At 42.5% G+C, this 22090-nt stretch overlaps 1 protein-coding gene across 1 annotated transcript in view; it reads left to right on the forward strand.

Annotated features, from left to right (window-relative positions):
- Babam2 (BRISC and BRCA1 A complex member 2) overlaps positions 1–22090 on the forward strand; it is a 380906-nt gene that overhangs the window by 67925 nt on the left and 290891 nt on the right. Inside the window, exon 4 of the mRNA XM_006984821.4 lies at positions 15409–15503. Within this exon, the coding sequence (XP_006984883.1) occupies positions 15409–15503 (95 nt within the window). The remainder of the gene's footprint in view (positions 1–15408; positions 15504–22090) is intronic.

A 22090-nucleotide genomic window follows, 5' to 3' on the forward strand; every position in this document is an offset into this window, starting at 1 on the left:
ACAGATTTTATCCTGAAAAATCTCAGTGCCAGCGTCATGAAAAAGAAATTTCAAATAATTGCAGTGGTCTTTCTTTCTTCTTCTCTTTTATTTATTTTTTTTCTTTTATTGAGGCGGGTGTCTCACCATATAGTCTAGACTGGCATCAAATTCCGGAACTTCCTGCCTCAGCTTCCTCTGTGTTGGGACCACGTCTGGCCCAGTAGTCTTATATTCTTCCTCAGTGTTCCCCAGCATCCTGATAGCTCCCCTATCTGAGATCTAGTTAAAGATCAAACAGTACCTACTGGTTATATAATTAATAGTCTTTAATCTAGGGCAGTTCCTGTATCTTAAATTTGTGTTTTGTTCTTACAGCGTTAGCAGGGTTAGAGAGTCTGGACTTGGAGCTTTCTGGACTCTCAGTTTGATCTGGCGGCGTTTCTCCGCAGGGTTGTTAGGTGATCTATTTGGTCACACTGTGGTAGCAGATAGTGGGTCATCCTCAGTGCACAGGCCCATAACTGCCCTTTCCCATTGTCTGTGCTGCTGGTGGACTTGTGCTTCCATTTAGATGGCCCCTCCCAAAGGTTTCCAATACAGAGATACTTCCCCCTTTACAGTTAGTTAGGAATTTGCATAGTGACTTTAAGACTATGGAGTTCTCCAGTGACATTTTGTTGGGAGGGTATGCATGGATGATTCCATCCTGAATTTTTTATTCCTGCCTGTCTATAGCTGTTTTTTAAAAAATACTTTGTGTCTTAAGATCAAATCTCCTAGATTGCAAGGTTTATTGGGACTGTTATGGTATGGCTTTGAAGCATTCCCTAAAAGGTTCATGTGTTGAAGGCTTGGTCCCCAACTCGTGGTGCCATTGAGAAGTGACTTGCTCGTCAATGGGTTAATATGTTGATGAGTTAATAGCTGAAGAGGCTGTCAGGAGTCGGGCCTACCTGGAGGCAGTGGGACACTGGAGGCGTGACTGTGAAGGGCATATCTTTTCCTTGGACATCTTCTTCTGGCTCTCTCTGTTTCCTGGTTGTCACAGGTGAGTGGCTTTCTTCCACCATGCCATTCCCCTACGTCTCTGTCTTGCTGCGGCCCAAAGCAGTGGATCCACTGAGCATGGACTGAAGCCGTTGAGAGCATGTGGCTAACATTATCTGTCCTTCCTCTTGCTGATTTCCCAGGTATTTTTGACACAGGGAAAGAAGGCTACTCATACAAGGACAGACTTTCTGAACTCTCTTGGTGTCACTGACACTATCTACCACAGTATATATGCTTCATATTTTTTGAGCAATTGAGTAGACTGGTAAATGAATACTGTCTTTAAGAGATGAGCAAAAAGCCCTGTATCCTGTTAGTTTAATCCAGATCTTTCTATTTACATGTTCCTTTCCTCCAGCTTCCTCAGGCATAGAGTACTTGATTACCATTTGTCCCCCCAATTGCCTCCCATTTCAAAGCTTTTTGCAGAGAGTCTACCAAATGACATCGTCTCTTTTTCTTCCTTGTAAACGCAAAGCTGCTTAGTATGATTTTGCCTTTCCCTATATCTGATCCGTAATAGATGATTAGCCAGGCATGGTCCCAATACTCAGGAAGCTTGGGTAGGAAGGTCTGGACATTGATGCCATTCTCATTCTAAGTGAGAGCCTGCCTGAATAAAAGAATGAATATAATAAAATAAAGCCAATCTCTTAATCTCTCCCATAGTGATGTTTGCCTTATAGAAAGTGAAATATAAGTGTGGGGTAGTCGAAGTTATACTGAGGTCAAGGGTCTGTGAGAGTGTGTATAAAAGTCAAGTTCATCTTGCACACACAAGGTCCTAACCCTGACCCTTAGCATTGGTAAGAAAGATGGTAACAGCAACATCACATTTGCTATAACTTCCCTTAGTTTTCTTTCCCCAGATTCTTACTCTTCCATGACAGTGATCATTACCGATGTGTTTTAAAAATAATATTTAATTCCTAACTACTGTTTAAAACTACAGCCATCACAGAAGACTGAGACAGTCTCTTTTATTTTTTTAATGAGGTCAGTTGCCTCTCAGTCATTAAAGAAGAATTGGTAATCAATCGCACTAATGAAACAGCTTGTGAATATGCATTAGGAGATTACAAAGACTAAAGCTTTCTGGAGCAGAATATTCATTGCTTAATAAAGTAATGCTAATTTATAGCAGTTGGCTTAAAATATTGTTATTTTATGCCTTGAAATAAGTATACAAAGATATGGGTTAAAAGTTCACTTAAAACTTTAAAAGTTTAATATCTGGAGACAGGTCTTTCTACTCTGTTCCTAATTAGGCTGAGTGTCTTAGAATCAGTGACATAGTAGAATTTCTCAGATACACCTAAGGAGCTTGTAGCTTAGTTTTCTGAAAGCTGACCTTTCTTCTCTCCCTGTACTGGGCCTGGAACTTGGGCCTGATACACGATAGATGTGTACTTGGCCACTGAACCGCATCCTTAGTCTTGTTTTTATTTTGAGACAGCATCTTGCTAAGTTGTCAGGCTAGCCTTGAACTCATGATCCTCCTGCCTCTACCTCCTAGCTGTTTGGAATTGCAGGCATGCACCACAGACCCTGGCTCCGTATACTGTTTTACTGTAAACTACGGAAATGTCTGTTGTTTTTTGTTTGTTTGTTTGTTTTGTTTTTGTTTTTAACCGAATGGAGATGTGGTAGACATTGTCACATGGTTTAGGGCTATCATATAGAATGTTGCTAGCAGCATATTTAGCATCCGTGTAGAAAGTTAAGGAGAAAAGTGATTTGTAGGTATGTTTCTCTCCCTCTTCATCTCTCCAAGGTCTCACTCTAGCCTGAACTGGCCTAAGATTTGCAATTCTCCTGCTTCAGCCTCCCCAGGGCTAGCATTACTGGCAAGCAGCACCATATCCTTTCTTTTTCAATTCAAGAAAGAACCTTCCCTAGCCACTAATAACTGCCCAAGAACAGAACATGCTGCCTGATGGAGTGAGCACATTTTCCCCGGTATTGGTCATGGAGACCTGGGTGGCCTTTCTCTTGTATCTTCTTTCATTTCCTTCATTCTCTTCCTCTCTAGTCAGTGCTGGCTTGGTACCATTCAGATAATCACCACTAGCCACATGTGGCAGTGAACTCTGACATGTGACTAATCTGAACTGAAATGTAATGTGTGAAATACATGAAGTGCTACTTTTCAAAAGAACATCAGTTATCGCACAACTTTTACATTGATTACCAGTTGAAGTTGTTTCATTTGGTATGTTGACTAGAAATATTAGTTTATTTTATTTATAAATTTAACCGTTGGGAGTAATTGTCTGTTCAAGATAGGTGAGAGTAAACACCTTCCACCTCATCTTTCTCTCCATTTGCCACTGAAACCCCCAGAATACAGCAAGAGGCTGAGCGAGCATCCTAAAGATGAAGAAGCTGTTGACGTGTGCACCAATTTGTCCCAACCTTGCATGTCTTAAAGCCGATTGAAGACACCCATCTGAAAGGCCGCTGTAACTCTATTTGTCTGATGTTCTGGGGAAGCAACGTAAATCGGACAGAGAGGGGAGCAGAGGCTGTTGTGGACGGGGGAAGTCCAGCCACCAAGGGCTGGAGTTAGGCTGTTTGGAGGACGACAGAATTATTCTGTGCCCTCGTGTTGGTGATACTGTACCGAGGTCCATGTGTGATATGCAGCTTGTGTAGCATTAGAAAAGCAAATTTTATTACATGTAAAATGAAAAAAAAATTAAAATTTCACTAGTTTCCATTTTTACTCTTTGGTGAGATTGCTAATGAATCTAAACTGGTGGCTTGCATTATGATTTGTACCAGGCGGTGCTCCAGAGAGTGGAAACGCTAAGTCTTGAGAGAAGGATTTGCTGGGAAGAGGTCATGTAAGGAAAGCAAGGTCGTGGAGATGGCCTAAGGCTAGTTGCTCCTACTTTCATTATTTTTTTTCTACAAACATATTTTGAGAGACTAATACATGAAGATTATGCACTTCTCAGATGAAATTCCTTACAGTCTATTTTTCTTCATAGCAGAAAAGAAACTGTCTTTCAGGAGAAAACATGCCCTGTACAATAAAATCATGAGCACATTAATCATTACTGGACTATAATTTAATCTTTCGATTTGTAGGCAAGGTCGTGCTTGACAAGTTGTTTTTGTTTTTGTTTTTCGAGACAGAGTTTCTCTGTGTAGTTTTGGTCCCTGTCCTGGATCTTGCTCGTGAACTCACAGAGATCCGCCTGGCTCTGCCTCCCGAGTGCTGGGATTAAAGGTGTGCGCCACCACTGCCCAGCAGTTCTTGACAAGTTGTTCAACAAACTTCTGATGATATCACAATTATTCAGTGGTCATTGCTGTTTGAATGATTTTCACCCCAGGAGGCATTGACTCATTGATCTGTAGATGCTGTGAATGTAATGTCCTGGTTGTGTTTCTCTTTGTCACATTAACACAGCTAGAGTTATCTGGGAAGAGGAACTTCAGTTAGAAACATTGTCTGCAGACAAGTCCGTGGGACATTTTTCTTTTGATTACCAGTTGATAGAGGAGGGCCTAGCCTGCTGGGGGTGGTGGCACCCCTGAGAGATGGTTCTGGGTAGTATAAGAAAACAAGCTCAGCAAGCCATGAGGAGCAAGCCAGTAAGCAGCATGCCTCTATGGCTTCTGCTTCAGTTCTTGCCTCCAGGTTCCTGCCTTGTTGTGTCCCGATGATGGACGGTAGCCCATAAGCCAAATAAAGCCGTTTCTTCGCCACATTGCTTTTGGTCATAGTGTTTTCCACAGCAGTAGAAACCTAATGTGATGGGCAGTTTCCAGGAGTACGCCTGGCCAGTCTGTTGCTGATCGAGTTAGGACTGCTAACCCCAAATGGGGGTTGACTCTAGGCTATTACGATAGGCTACCCTATCTATCGGGTAGGTCTTATGAAATGGAAGTGTAATAAGGATCAATTTAAAACCCTGGAATAGATTCAGAAACTCATCTGTCCCAGTTAAGAGTGTGGGATATGTAGGTGAGCAGTAGCATGTAAGGAAAAGTCTGAGGTTTTAGTTGGTAGGAAGCATAATACTGCCAAAAACCTGTTTCAGTTTGCTGTGGTCTCTAGCCCTCCAAGGCTGGTATCTGTAACGAAGGCATGGCTTTTCTCCTGTTTAGTTCTGGATACTCTCCCTGCAGAGGGTGATGGGCATGTGCAGAGACAAGGAGCATTTGCTTCCTTTGAAGCAGGATCGAGTTAGCTGAGGAGCAGGGAGAGGAGGACTGCATAGCTTGGCCAGGAGGTTGAGAGAGAAGTCACAAGAGCCGCCTTCAAGTAACGTAAAGGTCGGGATACTAAAGAGGATCTTGTTTTATAAACGTCTTTTTTTTTTCTTTTTGGTTTTTAGAGACAGGGTTTCTCTGCGTAGTTTTGCACCTTTCCTGGAGCTCACTTGGTAGCCCAGGCTGGCCTCGAACTCACAGAGATCTGCCTGGCTCTGCCTCCCGAGTGCTGGGATTAAAGGCGTGCGCCACCACCGCCCGGCTTGTTTTATAAACTTCTAAGAACAAGCACATGGAGTTTTTTTTTGGGGGGGGGGAGGATTTAAATTTCAGCATAAGGAAACGTGCTGTAGTTGGAGCTAATTCTGAGAAATGAACCACCTCTCTTGTCTTCTGTAAGACTCTTCTGCTTAAACCTGCCTTCCATTTTGAGAATCTCCTTCCCCCTGATGTTTTCTGGCCTGACGCCCCCTCCTCATACTTGGCATTATAGTAACTAAGCATTTAATAGAGCAGTGTATAAGAATAATTTGAATTATTTATTTGATGCTGCGCTTGCTTACAGTCATTCTTTCTGGGGAGTAGCCAGAGGGCCATGGCTATATTTCCCTGGGCTAGAAGGAGTCCTTGGACAGGTTGCCTTTCTTCCGTTGGGAATGGAGTTAGAACATAGGGTCTGCTTGGCAGCTCTGGTGACGCCCCCCTAACATGCGGAAAACTGCCTTGTACTTGGATTTCTGTGCATTCCCAGATGTGTTACATCGGGAAGCAGTTTTGATGTGCATCTGGGAAGAAATTTCTGCAGCACTGGTCCTACTATGGTAGACCCACAAGTTTCAGAGGATAAAATCAAACAAGACTCGAAACCGCTTTTGTTGTTAGGTGGCTATAATGCTTCTACACCCTAGATGTTTCATTGCTCTTCTTCTCTTTTAACCTCACCTCATATCACCTCAGATTCCGTTTCTATTTCTGCTCTCCTGCCTACTCTTCCTTTTTATGACAGGTCGAAGTAAGCAGTACCCAAGTCACCTGTGCTCAGTGCTCACATCCCCTTCTCCAGGGTGAGATAAAGGAAACGCCGTGTTATTGCCTTTCCCGTGATTTGTGTCTAGCTTCTGTCCCCACCATGTCCGCCTCGGGGTCAGGTGCTGTGCCTTTTACTTCCTGTATAACTCCCCAGGTGTCCAGTGAGAGCATCTGCGCCGGGTGCGTTTTTAATAAGCGTTCTTGACGGATTTACCGACTGCGAGAACCAATGCCGCACGCTCCTTCCAGGAGCTCCTGAGCTTGGAGGCAAATGTTTCAGAAGTTCTCTGAGGCTGGAAGCACAACTCTGAGAAATTCAGAACAGTGTGAGATCTCAAAAAGCACGTAAATGGCCTTATTTCTTTTAAAAATAGTCATACAATATTTTTGCTGTATTAATATAGTAAACACCACATCTCTATTTCATTTTTCTCAGAAGGTCCTTTCAATTAGGGTATAATATTTGGTATACAATATTCCTCTTTTGAAAAAAAAAACTTTACCATGAATTTAGATGTTTTTGTTTGCCTTAAATAAAGAAATTAACTAACGTTTAATGACACATTTTTAGCATTCTTTAGTACTCTCTTTTAATAGGACACATTTAAGGAAGTTCTTAAAAAGTGAAATATTTATAAATATTCATATTTTAAAGATTTTCTTTACTTTCAAAAAGGGACCATTGTAGAATTCCTTAAGTATAGAACTCTTAAAATTGCATTTCAACATGATTTTATTTACAAAACATAGATTACCCACAACCACTCAGTAAACACTTTATAATTTATTTGTGTTTAGGATCACATTTCTTGAAAGCGAGGCAATGTTTTTGTATTAGATTAAAACACAACTTTATTAAATATAATTCACAGACCAAGCAACCCACTCTTTGAAGGGTGTGACCCAGTGGTTTTCAGCGTCCTCACAAACGTGTGCCACCGTGACCACTCTTCTCCCTTCCTGTCCCTGCCAAAGGAAACCGACGTGTTAGCATTCACTCGTTCTCCACCCCCAGGCAGTCACCAAGTCACCTCTGTCTTTACGTTTGCGTATTTTGAACATTTCATATAAATGGAGCCATAGAGTAATAATACAGCCCCCCCCCACGGTTTTTAAAGCTTAGCATGAATGCTTGCAAAGTTTCGGCTACATTGTAGCACGTATATAATAAGTATATTCCTCTGCCTCTCCCTACCTCTCTTCCTGTTTCTCTTTCTCTGCCCTCTTGCCTTACATTTCCTTCATCCCTTCTTCAGTTGATGGACGTTAGTTGTCTGCACTTTTGGCTCCTGTGAACTACGCTGGTAGGAGCATTCATGTGCACGCTTTCGGGCGGACTTGGTTTTAGTTCTCTTGGGATAGGTAAGAGAGGAAGTGCCGAGTCCAGTGGGTCACTCCATATTCACCTTTCGGAGGACCTGCCAGGCCATTCAGCGGCATCAGTTGGCACCCCGCTGGCTATGTTACAGGGTGTCAGTTCCTCTGCCGCCTCTGCAATACCTGTTACCGTCTGTCTTTTTTATTAGGGCGTCCTAGTGAGCTGTGACACGGTATCTCATTCTGAGTTTGATTATACCTCTCCCCGGTGTCTCATTGAACGTCTATGGGCTTTTGGCCACTTGTAAGTGGAGAAAATCTCATAACAGTCTTTCCCCCTTTTAAATTTGAGCTGGCTTTTTATTACTGAGTTGCTAGTTTTCTTTGTATACTCTGCATATTTTTATACGCCTCTGTATATATTCTGTATATTCCTTATCTGATCCATTGTTTGCCAAATTCTCTCCCATTTTATAGGCTTTTAACTTTCTGGGTAATGTGCCCTGTAGGACAATAGCTTTTAGTTTTGATGAGGTACAATTTGAGAAGTTTTGTTGGTGGTGTTGCTTGATTTGCTTTTGGGTGGAAGAAACAGAGTTTGCAGAGAGTCAGAATCAACAGGATGTCCAGATTCACAGAGGGGATTTCTTAGGAGAACCTCCCCAAGTGAGCACGAAGGTTGGCAAGTTCTCCAACAGACTGTCCATTCACCGTGGCTGCAGGATGCCGGCCTGTAGTGTGGCTAGGGCCCATTGAGAAAGCCCCAGAACTGGAGATGCTAATGATGCAATTCTCAGGGTCAGGCCAAAGGCCGGAGCCCCAGAGGATGCTGTTGTAAGCCCTGCTAGATCCCCACTTAGTCTGCTCAGATCAGCATGTCAGTCTCCTGTACACAAATACTCAGAGAAACTCCCAGAACCCACACTTAACAGTTTCCCGCTATTCCTCCAGGTGAGCCTGAAATTAACCGCTGCAGAAGTGACAGCCGGATTCAGTGCTTTGAGGATTCATCTCAAGCTTCATAAAATATATATATTTTTTTCATTTTTGTTGTTACCTTCAGGACTTTGACCCATTTTGTGTTAGGTTTTCTATATTATGTAAAATAGGGCCCGCACGATACATTGGCTCTCTAGTTGTTTCAACGATACTTGTTGAAAAGGTATTTTAGAAATGATTTTATTTGTATTGTTATTTATATGTGTGGCGCCTTTCCTGGGACTCACTTGGTAGCCCAGGCTGGCCTCGAACTCACAGAGATCCGCCTGGCTCTGCCTCCCGAGTGCTGGGATTAAAGGCGTGCGCCACCACCGCCCGGCCATGCTTTTCTGTCTTAAACAAGTTTCTTTTTCAGTGCTTGAGATAAAACTGAGGGCTTCCTACACTAGGCAAGTGGCTAGCCCTCTACTACTGAGTACCCCCATCTCCTAAATACATTCTTTTCTTTGCGGGTGGATGGGGCAGTATCTTATTATGGAGCTTGGGCCTGACTAGAGGTTGCTATGTAGCTTAGTGTGGTGGTCTGAAAGAAAATGGCCCCCAAAGGGAGTGCTTGTTAGGAGTTGTGGCCTTGTTGGAGGAAGTGTGTCACCGTGGAAGAGGGCTTTGAGGTCTCATGTATGACCAAGCCACGCCCAGTGAGACAGTTCACTTCCTGTTGCGTTTGGATCAAGATGTAGAATTCTCCAGCACCATGTCTGCCTGCACACCGCTGCCACACTCCCGGCCACCATGCTCCCCACCATGATGAAAGCAGACTAAACCTCTGAAACTGGAAGCCACCACATCAATTAAATGTTTTCCTTTGTAAGAGTGCTGTGGTCATGGTGTCTTTTCACAGCATTAGAAACCCTAACTAAGACACCTAGGCAGACCCTAGATCACAATCCTCCTGCTTCAGACTCCCAAGTTGTTGTGTTCTACACCCAGCTTAACAGTGTTTTTTTTAATTTTGACTTTTGAGACAAGAGCATGCTATGGAGCCCAAGTTAGCTTCAAAAATGATGTTCGCTCCTGCTGGCCCCCAGCCCAGGATCTTCCTGCCTGGCTTCCAAAGGGCTGGGATTACAGGTGTGTGTCACAGTATCCAGGTTCTAGATTCAAGGTTTAAATATCTGTTTTAGTGTTGTTAAATACAGTCACAGAACTTGTTCACTGTGGGAAACAGCCTGGATACCATGAAACAGAACTCCTGATTGTCTTCTCTTCCCAGCCAGTGGCAACTACCGTTCTGCTTCCTGTGAGGCATAATATTTGTCTTTTAATTTACTCAACTTGCCATAGTGTCTTGAAGGTTCATCTATGGCGTAGTATATGTCAGAATTTACTTTCTTTTAAGGCTGAATAATGGCCCAGTGTATGGCTTATTTTTTATTCATTCATCTGTTGATGGGCATTTGGGGTGTTTCCATTTGTCTGTTGTGAATCATGCCGCCATGAACAAATAAATCTTTGAGCCCTTATTTTTAATGTGGAGGGTGTTATATGCCCAGAAGTGGAATTGTTGGATCATATGGTAATCTATTTTTAATTTTTTAAAGAGCCACCGTTCTGCAGTTTCCCTTAGCAGTGACATTATGTTAGACTCCTACCAACACTGCGTAAGGCTTTGGGTTTCTCTGTGTCTTCCCCTACATTTTTTTTTTGTGTGTGTGTGTTTGTTCTTGCTTTTCTAATAGTTCCTATCCTAATGGATGCAAGAAAGCAAAATATCTTGTGGGGGGTGGGGTAGGGGGCATTGAATTGCCCTGCAGCTCTATGAAGAATCACTTGACCTTAAGAGTGAAACTATTTATGTCTTTATTAAAGATATGGTGTCATGTAGTCAAAACTAGCTTGGAACTTGCTGTGTGGCTGAGATTGCCTTGAACTCCCAATCTCCCTCCCTCTGTTTCTCAAGTGCTGGCAGATAGCCACGCGCCACCACGCCCGCAGAACATGGACTTACAGTCTGAATTCTAGTGGTTGATGTCTGTTGATGCCCAGGATTGCATCCCCCAGTTGCCGTGACCTTTGCAACAGCTTTGGAAATTGAGAAAGAGGAGTCCTTCCATCCTTTTCTGTCTCTCCCTCACTTTCAAGATTTCTTTTTGGCTACCTGGAAGTCTTGTATTTCTATATGACTTTTAGAATTGGCCTTTCAATTTCTGCAGAGGATCTGTTGGGGATTTTGTGTGAAAGCTGTAATCAGCTTGCATAATATTGCCCCTTAGCAACATTAAGTGTTCTGAGATGTGACGACATCGTTCCTTTACTTAGACCTTCGCCATTTCCTTTAAGAGTGCTTTATGGTTTCCAGTGTATAAAGTTATATTTGTTTTTAAGCAGACTTTTTGATGCAACTGTAAATAGGATTGTTTTCTTAAATAATCTGGATTGTTCCTTGCTACAGAAATGGAGTCATTCCCCCCCCCCCCCAATTTGTCTTGTGTCTGGAAATCTCTCTGAAACTGCTTATTAGTTCATATAGTGTTTTCATGGATTTGCTTAAGATTTACCATGTGAGGTCTTTTGGCTCCTTTTCTTTTCTTCTTTTTCTCCCAGTATAGATGCTGTTCATCTCCCTTTTCTGCCCTGGCTAGAGCATCCAGTACAACACTGATATAGAACCAGCAATTCTGGGCAAGTGGTTTTCCACTGAGCCCTGCTGCTCCAAGCCTTTTTGTTGGAATTTAGCATGTTGGTTTCTGAGCATCAATTCCCAATACGTTCTGGCTTGGCTTTCCCCAGAAGGTCTGATGCTCTATTAACTTAATGAAAAACATTGTAAAAATGATTAAGTAAGCAGCCTGAGAGACACATTTCTAATGCATTGTGTGCTTTTCTTAAGGATTCATGCTTGCTAGTCTATGTGGATAGAATAAATAATGAGGACATTCATACTGCCTCTTTTAGAGATTCTTGTCCATGCTTGGACCTAGCACTTTTGAAGTACTTGGCAGTTGGAATAGTGGTAGTGAAGGTTTATAAAGGAGGTGGTGGTTGTATTACTTTTGATAGTTTGATTCCACATCCACCTCCTGTAGGTACATTTTCTTGTTTAAGCTTGGTCCCTCCTGGAAGCTCTGGATGTAATTCTGCTGTACTTTGGCAGTTACTGTAGACATTCAGTACTTAGATATCCGCTCAGAGAAGAGAGGCCCCCTTTCATATTCTGAGCATTTCTAAAATAGGTTCTCTGTGAGCTGCACTTTGCCTTGTGAGAGACACGAAATGAACATAGGAACACATTCATTCTCTGGATGCTTGCGGTATATGCAGGAAGATCAACTATGTTACCATCTTATCAACTTACCATCTACTGTTGGTAGGTGATTCTCTGCCTGCCTACTTCCCTCCCTCCGTCCCTCCCTCCCTTTCCCTCTACTTCCCTTCCTTCCTTCCTTCCTTCCTTCCTTCCTTCCTTCCTTCCTTCCTTCCTTCCTTCCTTCCTTCCCTCCCTCCTTTCCTCCCTTCCTTCCTTTCTTCTTTCCCTCCCTCCTTTCCTCCCTCCTTTCCTCCCTCCTTCCCTCCCTCCCTCCCTCCCTCCCTCCTTCCCTCTCTTCCTTCCTTCTTTCCTTAGTTAACATTTTAAAAATTGAAAATAGTTTTTCTTCCTATATAATATATTCTGATTAGGGTTTCCCCTCTTCCAAGTCTTCCCAGCTACTTCCTACCTCCCCACCCACCCAAATCCACATCCTTTCATGCTCTCTCCCATTAGAAAACAAATGGGCACCTTAAAAAGAGATAAAATGAAAACAAGCAAGCTTGAATAGGCCAAAACAAACAATGAACAGGGAAAAAAAGAGCCAACATGGGAAAAAAGCATAAGGAACACATATAGACAGACGCAGACACCTTCACACACACAGAGAATTCCACAAAGACACAAAATTAGAAACTATAATATATCAAACAAAAGACCTGTAGGGGAAAATACCTAGAGAAAGCAGTGTGAGACAAGAATACCATTGAGTTTGTCTTGTGTTGACCATCTACTGCTGGGCATGGGGTCTGCCTGTAAGTGTGGTGTGTAACCCCAGTGAGACTCCACTGGAGAAAACTCTGTGTGTGTGTGTGTGTGTGTGTGTGTGTGTGTGTGTGTTGGAGATAAAGCTTTTAGGTTAGGGGTGAGGCCTGTGTCCACTTCCCCTCTCAGCACCGAGATTCCATCCGGCTTAGACCTGTACAGCAATGTGCCTGCTGCCACAGTCTGTGAATTCACACGGACATCAGTCCTCTCGGTCTGGAAGGTTCTGTGTTGTTCTTATTTTCAGCACTAAATGTGAACCCTTTGAGGATGAGTATTTTTGAATTAAGGGAGCGTATCATGGTGCCTCATATGTAGCTCCTGCTTATTATAATTTTTAAAATTAATAGAGCCATAAAATAGTATAAGGCTGTAGTCAGTTACTCAGGAGGTGCTGTAGCCAAGCAGTATTGATGAATTTCAGGAGTAGCAGTGATCAATGTTTTGTAGATTTATGAGGAGAAGCACTGTGCAGGAGAAGGTAATGGACTTGAGTGGACTTGCAAGCAGTGTAAAAGCTGAGCAAGAGGAGAGCCATCTGACCCAGGTGCCATAGTATTTGGAAGGCACTGAGTTGATCAGAATGGCCAGAGTAGATGGTTTGTTTTGGCTTGTAGACCGACAGAAGGGCGAAGTAGGGAGGAACATCATATTGTGGAGGCCTTAAGTACCAGTTTGTAAGGTTTGCTTTTTATCATATCGAGCATGAGAGAATGATTGAAATTATCCAAGTTGCAAGTTTTCAGGCAATACAGTACTTCAGTAAGACTTACTTGTGGATTAGTATATACTGTGGGCCAGAGGGCAGCTGGTACTAGGCTGTCATCTAAGAGGGTATGATTTTGTTAATTTTGGTGTTTCAGTTTTTATTAGCAGAATTCTTTGGTTTTAGTGTTGAGTGTAGTTGCTAGAGCAAAGCCCAGTTTATTATTCAGTGAAAGCATGAATGTGTGGACAGGCTGATCTGGGCTTGGACAGAGCTGTGAGCAGCAGAGACAGTCCATGGTGGGGTCATTTGGAGGAACTATTGAGATGGCTTATGCTCTAGGGTATGAGAGCATGGACCATCACAATCACATCTTTATGCTTGCTGAGCCTGATGTGAAATGCCTAGTGCATACAGATGTAAGGCTCAATTTAGAACTGAAGCCAGAATGTTCATTTTGGGTAGCATTATGTAAATCTTATCCTTTGAACAGTGGAAGTGAGTGGACTGACAACTGTGTTGTGTATGTGTACAGAAATATGCACACCATGAAATACAGCCCAGTGTGTGTTAGATTGTCTGCTAACCAATCTGCTGGTTAGTAGTAGCAGAAAGATGGGGACTGGAGTTTGGGGTGACTAGAGAGAACACAGGAGCTGAATAAGGAGACAGAAAGAAACAGGTTGACTTTACAACACTGTGTGCTCTCGAGATTCCGAATCCTGTTTCATGTTTAAGGACATCACCACTATCAACATGATACTTCTCTATGGCTTGTTAAGAGCCTGCTGAATGCCAGACATGGTGCTGAGTACATTGCCTCCTTTGCTTTACACAGTAGGTCTGTTATGTCTGTACCACTGGAACAACGAACCAGTGAACCACTGAATCACAGTACTACTGCACCACTGTACCACTGTACCACCATACCACTGCACCACTGTACTACAGTACCACTGTACCACTGTACCACTGCACCACCGTACCACTGTACCACCATACCACTGCACCACAGTACCACTGCACCACTGTACCACTGCACTGCTGCACCGCTGTACCACAGTACCACTGTACCACTGTACCACAGTACCACTGCACCACTGTACCACAGTACCACAGTACCACTGCACCACTGCACCACTGCACCACCGTACCACCGCACCACTGCACCATAGTACCACAGTACCACTGCATGGCTGTACCAGTACCACTGCACCACAGTACCACTGCACCACTGCACCACAGTACCACTGCACCACTGTGCTATTGTACCACTGTACCACAGTACCACTGCACCATAGTACCACAGTACCACGGTACCACCGTACCACCTCGCCACCATACCACCTCTCCACCGCACCACCGTACCACCGCATCACCGTACCACTGCACCACTGTACCACAGTACCACTGCACCACTGCACCACAGTACCACCGTACCACTGCACCACTGCATCACAGTACCACCGCACCACTGCACCACCGTACCACTGTACCACCGTACCACTGTACCACAGTACCACTGTACCACTGCACCACTGTGCTATTGTACCACTGTACCACTCGTTTACTGATAGAGAAACAGAAGGGTAAGTGGTCAAAGCCTTCCGAAGGTCTCTGAGTTAATAATGACTAGGGAACCCTGAAAATATCACTAGGCCTATTTGACTTCAAGCCAGATGCTCTTTCCATTATTTCAAAGGTATGCATGTTTAATTTCTACAAGGCAAAGACTGTGTTTATATAGAATCAGTTTCCAGTAAAGTCTTCTTAATTAGCAGGCAGTGATTGGACAGTTGTGTTTCCTGTAAAAAATAATCAGCATGTGTGTTGCATGGGGCCGCTTCTACTTTCCCACTCGGGTATTTATATTCATAGTGTATTGCACTTTTTTGATTGCTTATTGTGGGTGGTAATTTCAAAGAGGATATCACTTCTTTTATCTGAAGAATTAATCATTCAGAAAGTACTTTTCAGATTTGTTTCTTAAACTAAATATAAGTTTCTTCAAGTTTTTCTGATGCATTCTTCAGAATGTTTGTCCATTTGCAAGGGACTAAGAAGAGCCTGTCACTTTTCTACATTTCAGGGGACATCATTTTCAATGCTCAGTACCCAGAGCTGCCCCCCGATTTTATCTTTGGAGAGGACGCTGAGTTCCTGCCAGACCCTTCTGCTCTACACGTGAGTACTATAGGCTCACTCTCCTGGTCCTTGTCGAAAAGAAAACAACATTGGCATTTGATAACTGCTTAGTCAATTGTGGTTTTCCCCCTTTGTGAAAGAAATCCAGCTCTTCATGTGCGTTGGAGAAGAGAGGGTTTTCATCACAGTTTTACTTTGGGACCATTTCAGATTAGCTCTACAGCATTGGTTGAAGTCATTTTTCTTCAACTTAAAGCCACATTGAAGACATTTTCTTTGTTTCAATGACAGTTCATGTCTGCAGTCAGTTTTCCAGTGTTTACTAGTACTCAACAAAATGCTGGTTAGAAGAGTGTTTCTTGGCTTTTTAGGAGGCTTTTCTTTCTATTTTTTTTCTTTTCTTTTTTGTGGAAGTAAAAGTGGCAAACTGGGACATTCACATCTGTAATCTTAGTGTCATCACAAGGGAAAGACTAGATTGAATGTTTTATATTAAGCCAGACCCAAACCTTGGAATCGAAATACAACATTTCTGGAATTAAAGCAAGAAGACTTACCATTAGGGGAAGGGGTCATGGTACCTGTCAGAGCACACACAGTTTATTTAACAGTTGGGTTTTCTGCATGACTGATGAAGAGTGTGGGTGCCATTTTGTTTAAATGTTTCTTCCATTCATTTTCCAAATTCAAGTCTGCTGGAATAGCTATACTCTTCAAAGAGGTTTAATTGTTGATTGAAACTATTTTCTTAGTTTATTTTCTGGATTTTATTTTTTGGTTCATTCAAACTGTATATTTGATGGTTTAATGACTTACTTTGGAAGTCCCCCATTCCTCTCCATCTCTCATTTAAAGACAACTGTTGTGGTTTGAAAGAAAATGCCCCCCAAAGGGAGTGGCACTGTTAGGAGATGTGGTCTTATTGGAGTAGGTGTGGTCTTGTTGGAGGAAGCATGTCACTATGGAGGCGGGCTTTGAGTTCCCATATATCTCAAGTCACACCCAGTGAGACAGTCTACTTCCTGTTTCCTGCATATCAACATGTAGCCCTGACTTTTCCAGTATCATGGCTACCTGCACGCCGCCATGTCCTGCCATGAGGATAACGGACTGAACCTCTAAACTGTGAGTCACTGCTGCCCTGCAGTGACATGTTTTCCCTTATAACAGTTGCCGTGGTTGTGGTGTCTCTCCACTGCACTAGAAACCCTAACTAAGACAGTGAGATACCTACTGAAGCCTAAAGAATCACATTAAATTTCACACAGTTGTGAGAATACTATTGGCAAGAGTGGGATGAGTTTGCCGAAAGGTTTTTAATAATTGTACATGAACTTTTGTTTGATTAAAAAAAAACTTTTCTAGTTAAATGCTGCCTCCTCAGAAGCCATAGGGTTGGTATCTATCCCATATGAAAATTGAGAGGCCCACCTGCAGTAGATGTGACCTAAGCACCACTGTAGAGCCCCTCCGTGTCTGAAATCTGCCCAGTGGAGGGAGACCTACACCAGATGCCAAAGAAACATACTCTAAGTGTCCTACAATTTATAGTAGGTGTTCAGAGAAAACTGTGTAGCGGTGATGTTTGTGCTTGGCCTTCAAAAGTGAAAGAAAAGAAGGAAGTATGAGAGAATTCAAGTCGGTGCATGACTGAAGTAAATCTGAAGCTGTAGTTCATATGATGTGTCGTAGAAAAGGGCACTGATAGATTTGCTGAGCGTACATTCACATAAAACAGAGCCACAAAGCTTAGGTGCATTTGGTGGTGTCGTGGGGTTTCTGCTGTGATAAAACAGCATGACCAAAAGCAACCTGGGGAGGAAAGGGTGTATCTTACCTTATAAGCTTATAACTGTCATCCAGGGAATGGAGGCAGAAACTAATGTAGAGGCTATGGAGGAGTGCTGTTTATTGGACTTGCTCAGCTTGCTCTTTAACACACCCCAGGCTGTCTCCCCTTAGGATGGTGCCCACAGTGGTCTGGGCCCTCCATATCAGTCACTAATCAAGAAAGTGCTGCACAGGCTTGCCTAGGGGCCAGTCTACTGGAGACATTCTCTCAGTTGAGAGTCATTCCACCCAGATGACTCTAGCTTGTGTCCAGTTGACATAAAAGTAACCAGCACAGGGACATAGGTAGAGTGCATCAAATGCTGGCCAAGAGCCACTGAAGGAAGAACAGATAAGAACTACCTGATGGAAATGTGTTTTAAGACCAGACTGAGCAGTGTTGAAATAAAATCTACGGCAGAGAGAAAGCATAAGATAATACGAGAGAGATCACTGGGATGAAGAGGATAAGGAAGAGTGTTTGCAGCCTGTTTTTGGAATTGACTTTAAAATTTACAGTGTATAGCTTCAGTATTGGCAAGCTCGGTGAATGGAGAATTTAAGAGCTAGAAAGGGCCCTAAGATTCATCATATTCCACTCTTCTATTTTAGTACTGAAGGAATTCTAGTAGTAGATTTATAGAATTCTGTAGCAGAGCTGATATGGTAATTCCACTGTTCTGAGTGAAGTTCTCATAGATGCTTTTGAGAAATAAGCTGAAAAAGAACAGTGTGTGCGTGCGTACGTGTGTGCGTGCGTGCATGCATGCGTGCGTGTGCGCACGCACAATTAACAGTGTACTGGATCCAAAGAGGAAGATTGCAAATTCAGGGGAGCACTTTCTCCCTGGTGATAATTGATGGAGAGCCTCAGGAAGGCTTACTTCATGGACCAGTGAGTGGGTCAGACAAGCCAGCGAGGCAATCACAGCACACTTGTGAAGGTGCACACTTGATACCTGGCTTGTTGAAACACTAGGGTAGGCTAAACTGGAACCCTGACCTCAGCAGCCACTCCGCTAGGCACATCCCGCCCCCAGGGACTTGCCACTCAGGGTTAATAGGTTAGCCTTTAGTTTTGTGTTCATCTCGGACTTCCCTCCTCTTCCCTTGCAGGACTAGCCGAGCTGGCTTGTCTACATGTTGAATGAAAGGTAATTTCATCTTATTACCTGTGGGGTGGGAAACAGTCCCAACTTCTCAAGATTTTCTACCAGAAGTACCAAGTTTATAAGGGGAGTTTGCACCCCTACAATCTGGGACCACAGTCCACAGTGTCTCCTTTGGCGAGTAGGAAATTTGCTTTGAGTTATTGGACTTCATCATTAAAATTCATGAGAAAAACGCATCTGATTCTGTGGTAGATCTGTATTCTTAATGTAAAAACATATTAAATTATAGTGGTTAAGAAAAATGTGAATTCTCCAATGTGGTCCAGCTTGAGAAACACAGTTTTAGAGAAATTTATTCTACTTAATTAAACTGGCTCTTCTGCAACAGGCGACATGGGGCATGTCAAATAAGGGACATGGGTGCAGGAAAGAGACATCAGCTGAAGCCTCCATGTCTGAGCTCACACTCTTCATGGAAGGAATCAGTGTAGAATGTTAGGATCTGTGCTAGGGCCAGAAGCATCTCGGACGCCCCAGAATCATGAAGACACCAAACAAAGGCCTTCGTGGCCCCCATGGTTCCAAGTCTGGATACATGTTAGATTAATTTGGAAACCTGTCACGATGCTAGCTCCCCCACTAGACCCAGAATAGGTACTCGGGAGAACCCCAGGACTGTCAGTCTTCTGGGCTATTTATATGTAGCAGTCTGAACTGTGCTGGGAACCATTGACTGAATCATCTGGTAGCATCTATAACACAGAGTCCTTTGCCTTTGCTCAACATTGCTCTACCGAGGTACTGTTTTCTATTTAGGGGATAGCATACGTACATACATATGTATATAATTTTTAAAAACAACTTTATGACACGTAATTTGTGTGCCACACGATTCACCTATTTAAAGTACTAATTCAGTGGTTTTTCATGTATTTGTTGAGTTCTGCAACTGTCACCACAAATTAAAGCATCTTGTCATCATACTGCAAAGAACTGCCAAACCGATCAGCAGTTACTGGCCTATCCATCCCACCCCGGGCAACACACTAATTTGAATTCTGTTTTTATGGGATTTGCTTATTTTGAACATTTCATGCAAATAGAAATAATTTCAGCCAGGCGGTGGTGGCACATGCCTTTAATCCAAGCACTTGGGAGGTAGAGGTAGGTGGATCTCTTGAGTTCAAGGCCAGCCTGGTCTACATAGTGAGTTCCAGGACAGTCAGGGCTACACAGAGAAACCGTCTCGAAAAAGACACACATATAGTCCTTTCTGACTATTTTCACTAGGCACATTTATTTTTTTATTGTCAAATATTCCATTATATGTGTATATCACATTTTATTTATTCATTTGTCAGTTGATGACCATTATGGTTGTTTCCATGTTTTGGTTGCTGCAACTTCTGAAACCGTATGGGCATCCTTTTGTTTTTCTTGGCTATAGCTCCAGGAGTAGATTTATAGGACCAATAGTAACTCTGCATTTAACTTTTTGAATGCATGGACTATCTTCAAAATGGGTTGTACTGTTTTGTATTCCTAGCTAGAATAGTGTATAAGTGTTCTGGTTTCTCTGGGTCCTCACGAATACATGCTATTGTGCGTCTTTTTAATTAGTCATCATTGGTAGTATTGAGTAAATATTAGTTCCTTGTGGTTTGGGTTTTGATGAGGAATGATCTGAGCATCTTTGCATGTTTTTCTTGACATTCTTTGGAGATTGTCTCTTAAGATCCTTTGCCTATTTTTGTACATTGATTTTTTTCCTTTTTTTTCTCCATATATTTTTGGTACATGTTCTTCATCGTATACATGATTGGCCAGAATCCCCCCCCCCCCATTCTGTGGACTGTCTTTTTGTTTCCTAGGTACTATTTTGTGTGTGTGTGTTTGCCCGTGTGTGTGTGTGTGTGTGTGTGTGTGTGTGTGTGTGTGTGTGTGTGTTTGCCCGTGTGTGCATTTGTCGAGGCCAGCTGTCAGCTTAGGCATCTTGTGTCCTCACCTTACTTTTTGAGAGTGGGTTTCTCATCGAACCCAGAGCTCATCATTTCTGCTGGATCCACTGTCTCCATCCTGCCTGTGCTGGGGCAACAGGGACATGGGGCGGGGCTTGGCTTTTACATAGGTCCTAGGGACCCGAACTCATAGCCTCATGTATCTGAGTTCATGCACCTTACCCCCTGACCCGTCTCGATAGGCGCTGTCCTTTAAAGAGAAGTTTTAAATATTGATGAATTTAAACTTATCTGTTTTTCTCTTGTTGCCAGTGTTTTTGATTTTATAGTCAACCCATTGCCTAATTCAGGATTATAAAGATTTAATCTAATACTTTTTTTTGAAGAGTTTTATTATTTTTGCTGTCATACTTAGATATTTGATCCATTTGGGTTTCATTTTTGTGTATGATATGGGGTTGATGCCCAGCTTTATTTTTAAGTGGACATTTAGATATGCTGGCACTGTTCATTAGAAAGGATGTGTTTCCCTCATTGAATCTTGTTGGCCTTTTATTATCCCTAAGTTGATAGTAGATGTGAGGGAGTATTTTACGTTCTTACTTTTGTTACATTGGTCAGTGTGTGTGTGTTTCTCAATTCTGTAATCAGTCTGGAAACTGGGGAATGGACTTTTCCATCATTGTTCTTTGCAGGACGGCTTTGACTGTTGTGGGTCCCTTGCATTGCTGAATAAATTTTAGGTCAGCTCATGAATGTCTGCACAGAGTCCAGCTGAGATTTTGATAGGGATTGTACTGAATCGCAGGTGACTCTGGGCATTCTTGCCTCTCAGTGGTGTCAAGGGTTTGTAATGGGGAACACTGTGGAATGTCCTTTTGTTTATTTACACTTTCTTGAATTCTTTTCTACGGTGTTTTGTTATTTGGGGAATATGAGTTTCACATGTATGCTTTAGCTATTCTTTTTGGTGTTACTATAAATAAACTCGTTTCTTATTTTAGTTTCTGGTTTTATATTGTGGCAATGTAGAATCACAATTGACTTTTTAAATATTGGTCATATACTGTGACATCTACAGCGTAAGATCTTAGTGTAAGACTTCTTTTCTACCAAGCAATTTTTTTTTTCACATTTTAAAAACATTTTTCTGCCTTTTTGAGGCAGACCAATATGTTGGGGAAGCTGGCTCAGTGCATATTTTGAGACCTTGAGATGTGGTTATAAAATGGTAACACTGCTTTCCCTTTCATCTCAAAATGAAGCTTAAAGCATTTCCTAAGACAGAAATGGAAACAGCATAGTAATAGATTCAAGATTGTAATGGAAAGTTGCATTTAAAGTTAACACTCGTAAATTCTAGTAAAATGACCTCATGGTTCTATATTGTATATATGTATCAAACCATTTAATTAGCATTAATTAAAAATTATGATACGGAGCTCCAGGCAATTGACCTGAGACCTAGGCTTTAGGTGTGTTCCCTGGGTAGTGGGATAGATAGACCCCAATCTTTATTTTATTGCTTAGGGAAATTATCAAAATAAAACAAACAGTACATTGTAGAGGGGAGAGTTTAGATGTCTTGAGGGGCTGGTCATGGAAACTTTTTCATGCCATGGAAGTTTAGAGATATCTTTTCAGGGGGGCCCCTTTGCATTATTGATCAGTGATTCGGGAGGCTCTTGCTGAGAGTCTTTTCCTGTTTGCTCTTTTGTACCTTACC

The sequence above is a fragment of the Peromyscus maniculatus genome, chromosome 22, assembly GCF_049852395.1.
Source record: "Peromyscus maniculatus bairdii isolate BWxNUB_F1_BW_parent chromosome 22, HU_Pman_BW_mat_3.1, whole genome shotgun sequence".
NCBI classification, from domain to species: Eukaryota; Metazoa; Chordata; class Mammalia; order Rodentia; family Cricetidae; genus Peromyscus; species Peromyscus maniculatus.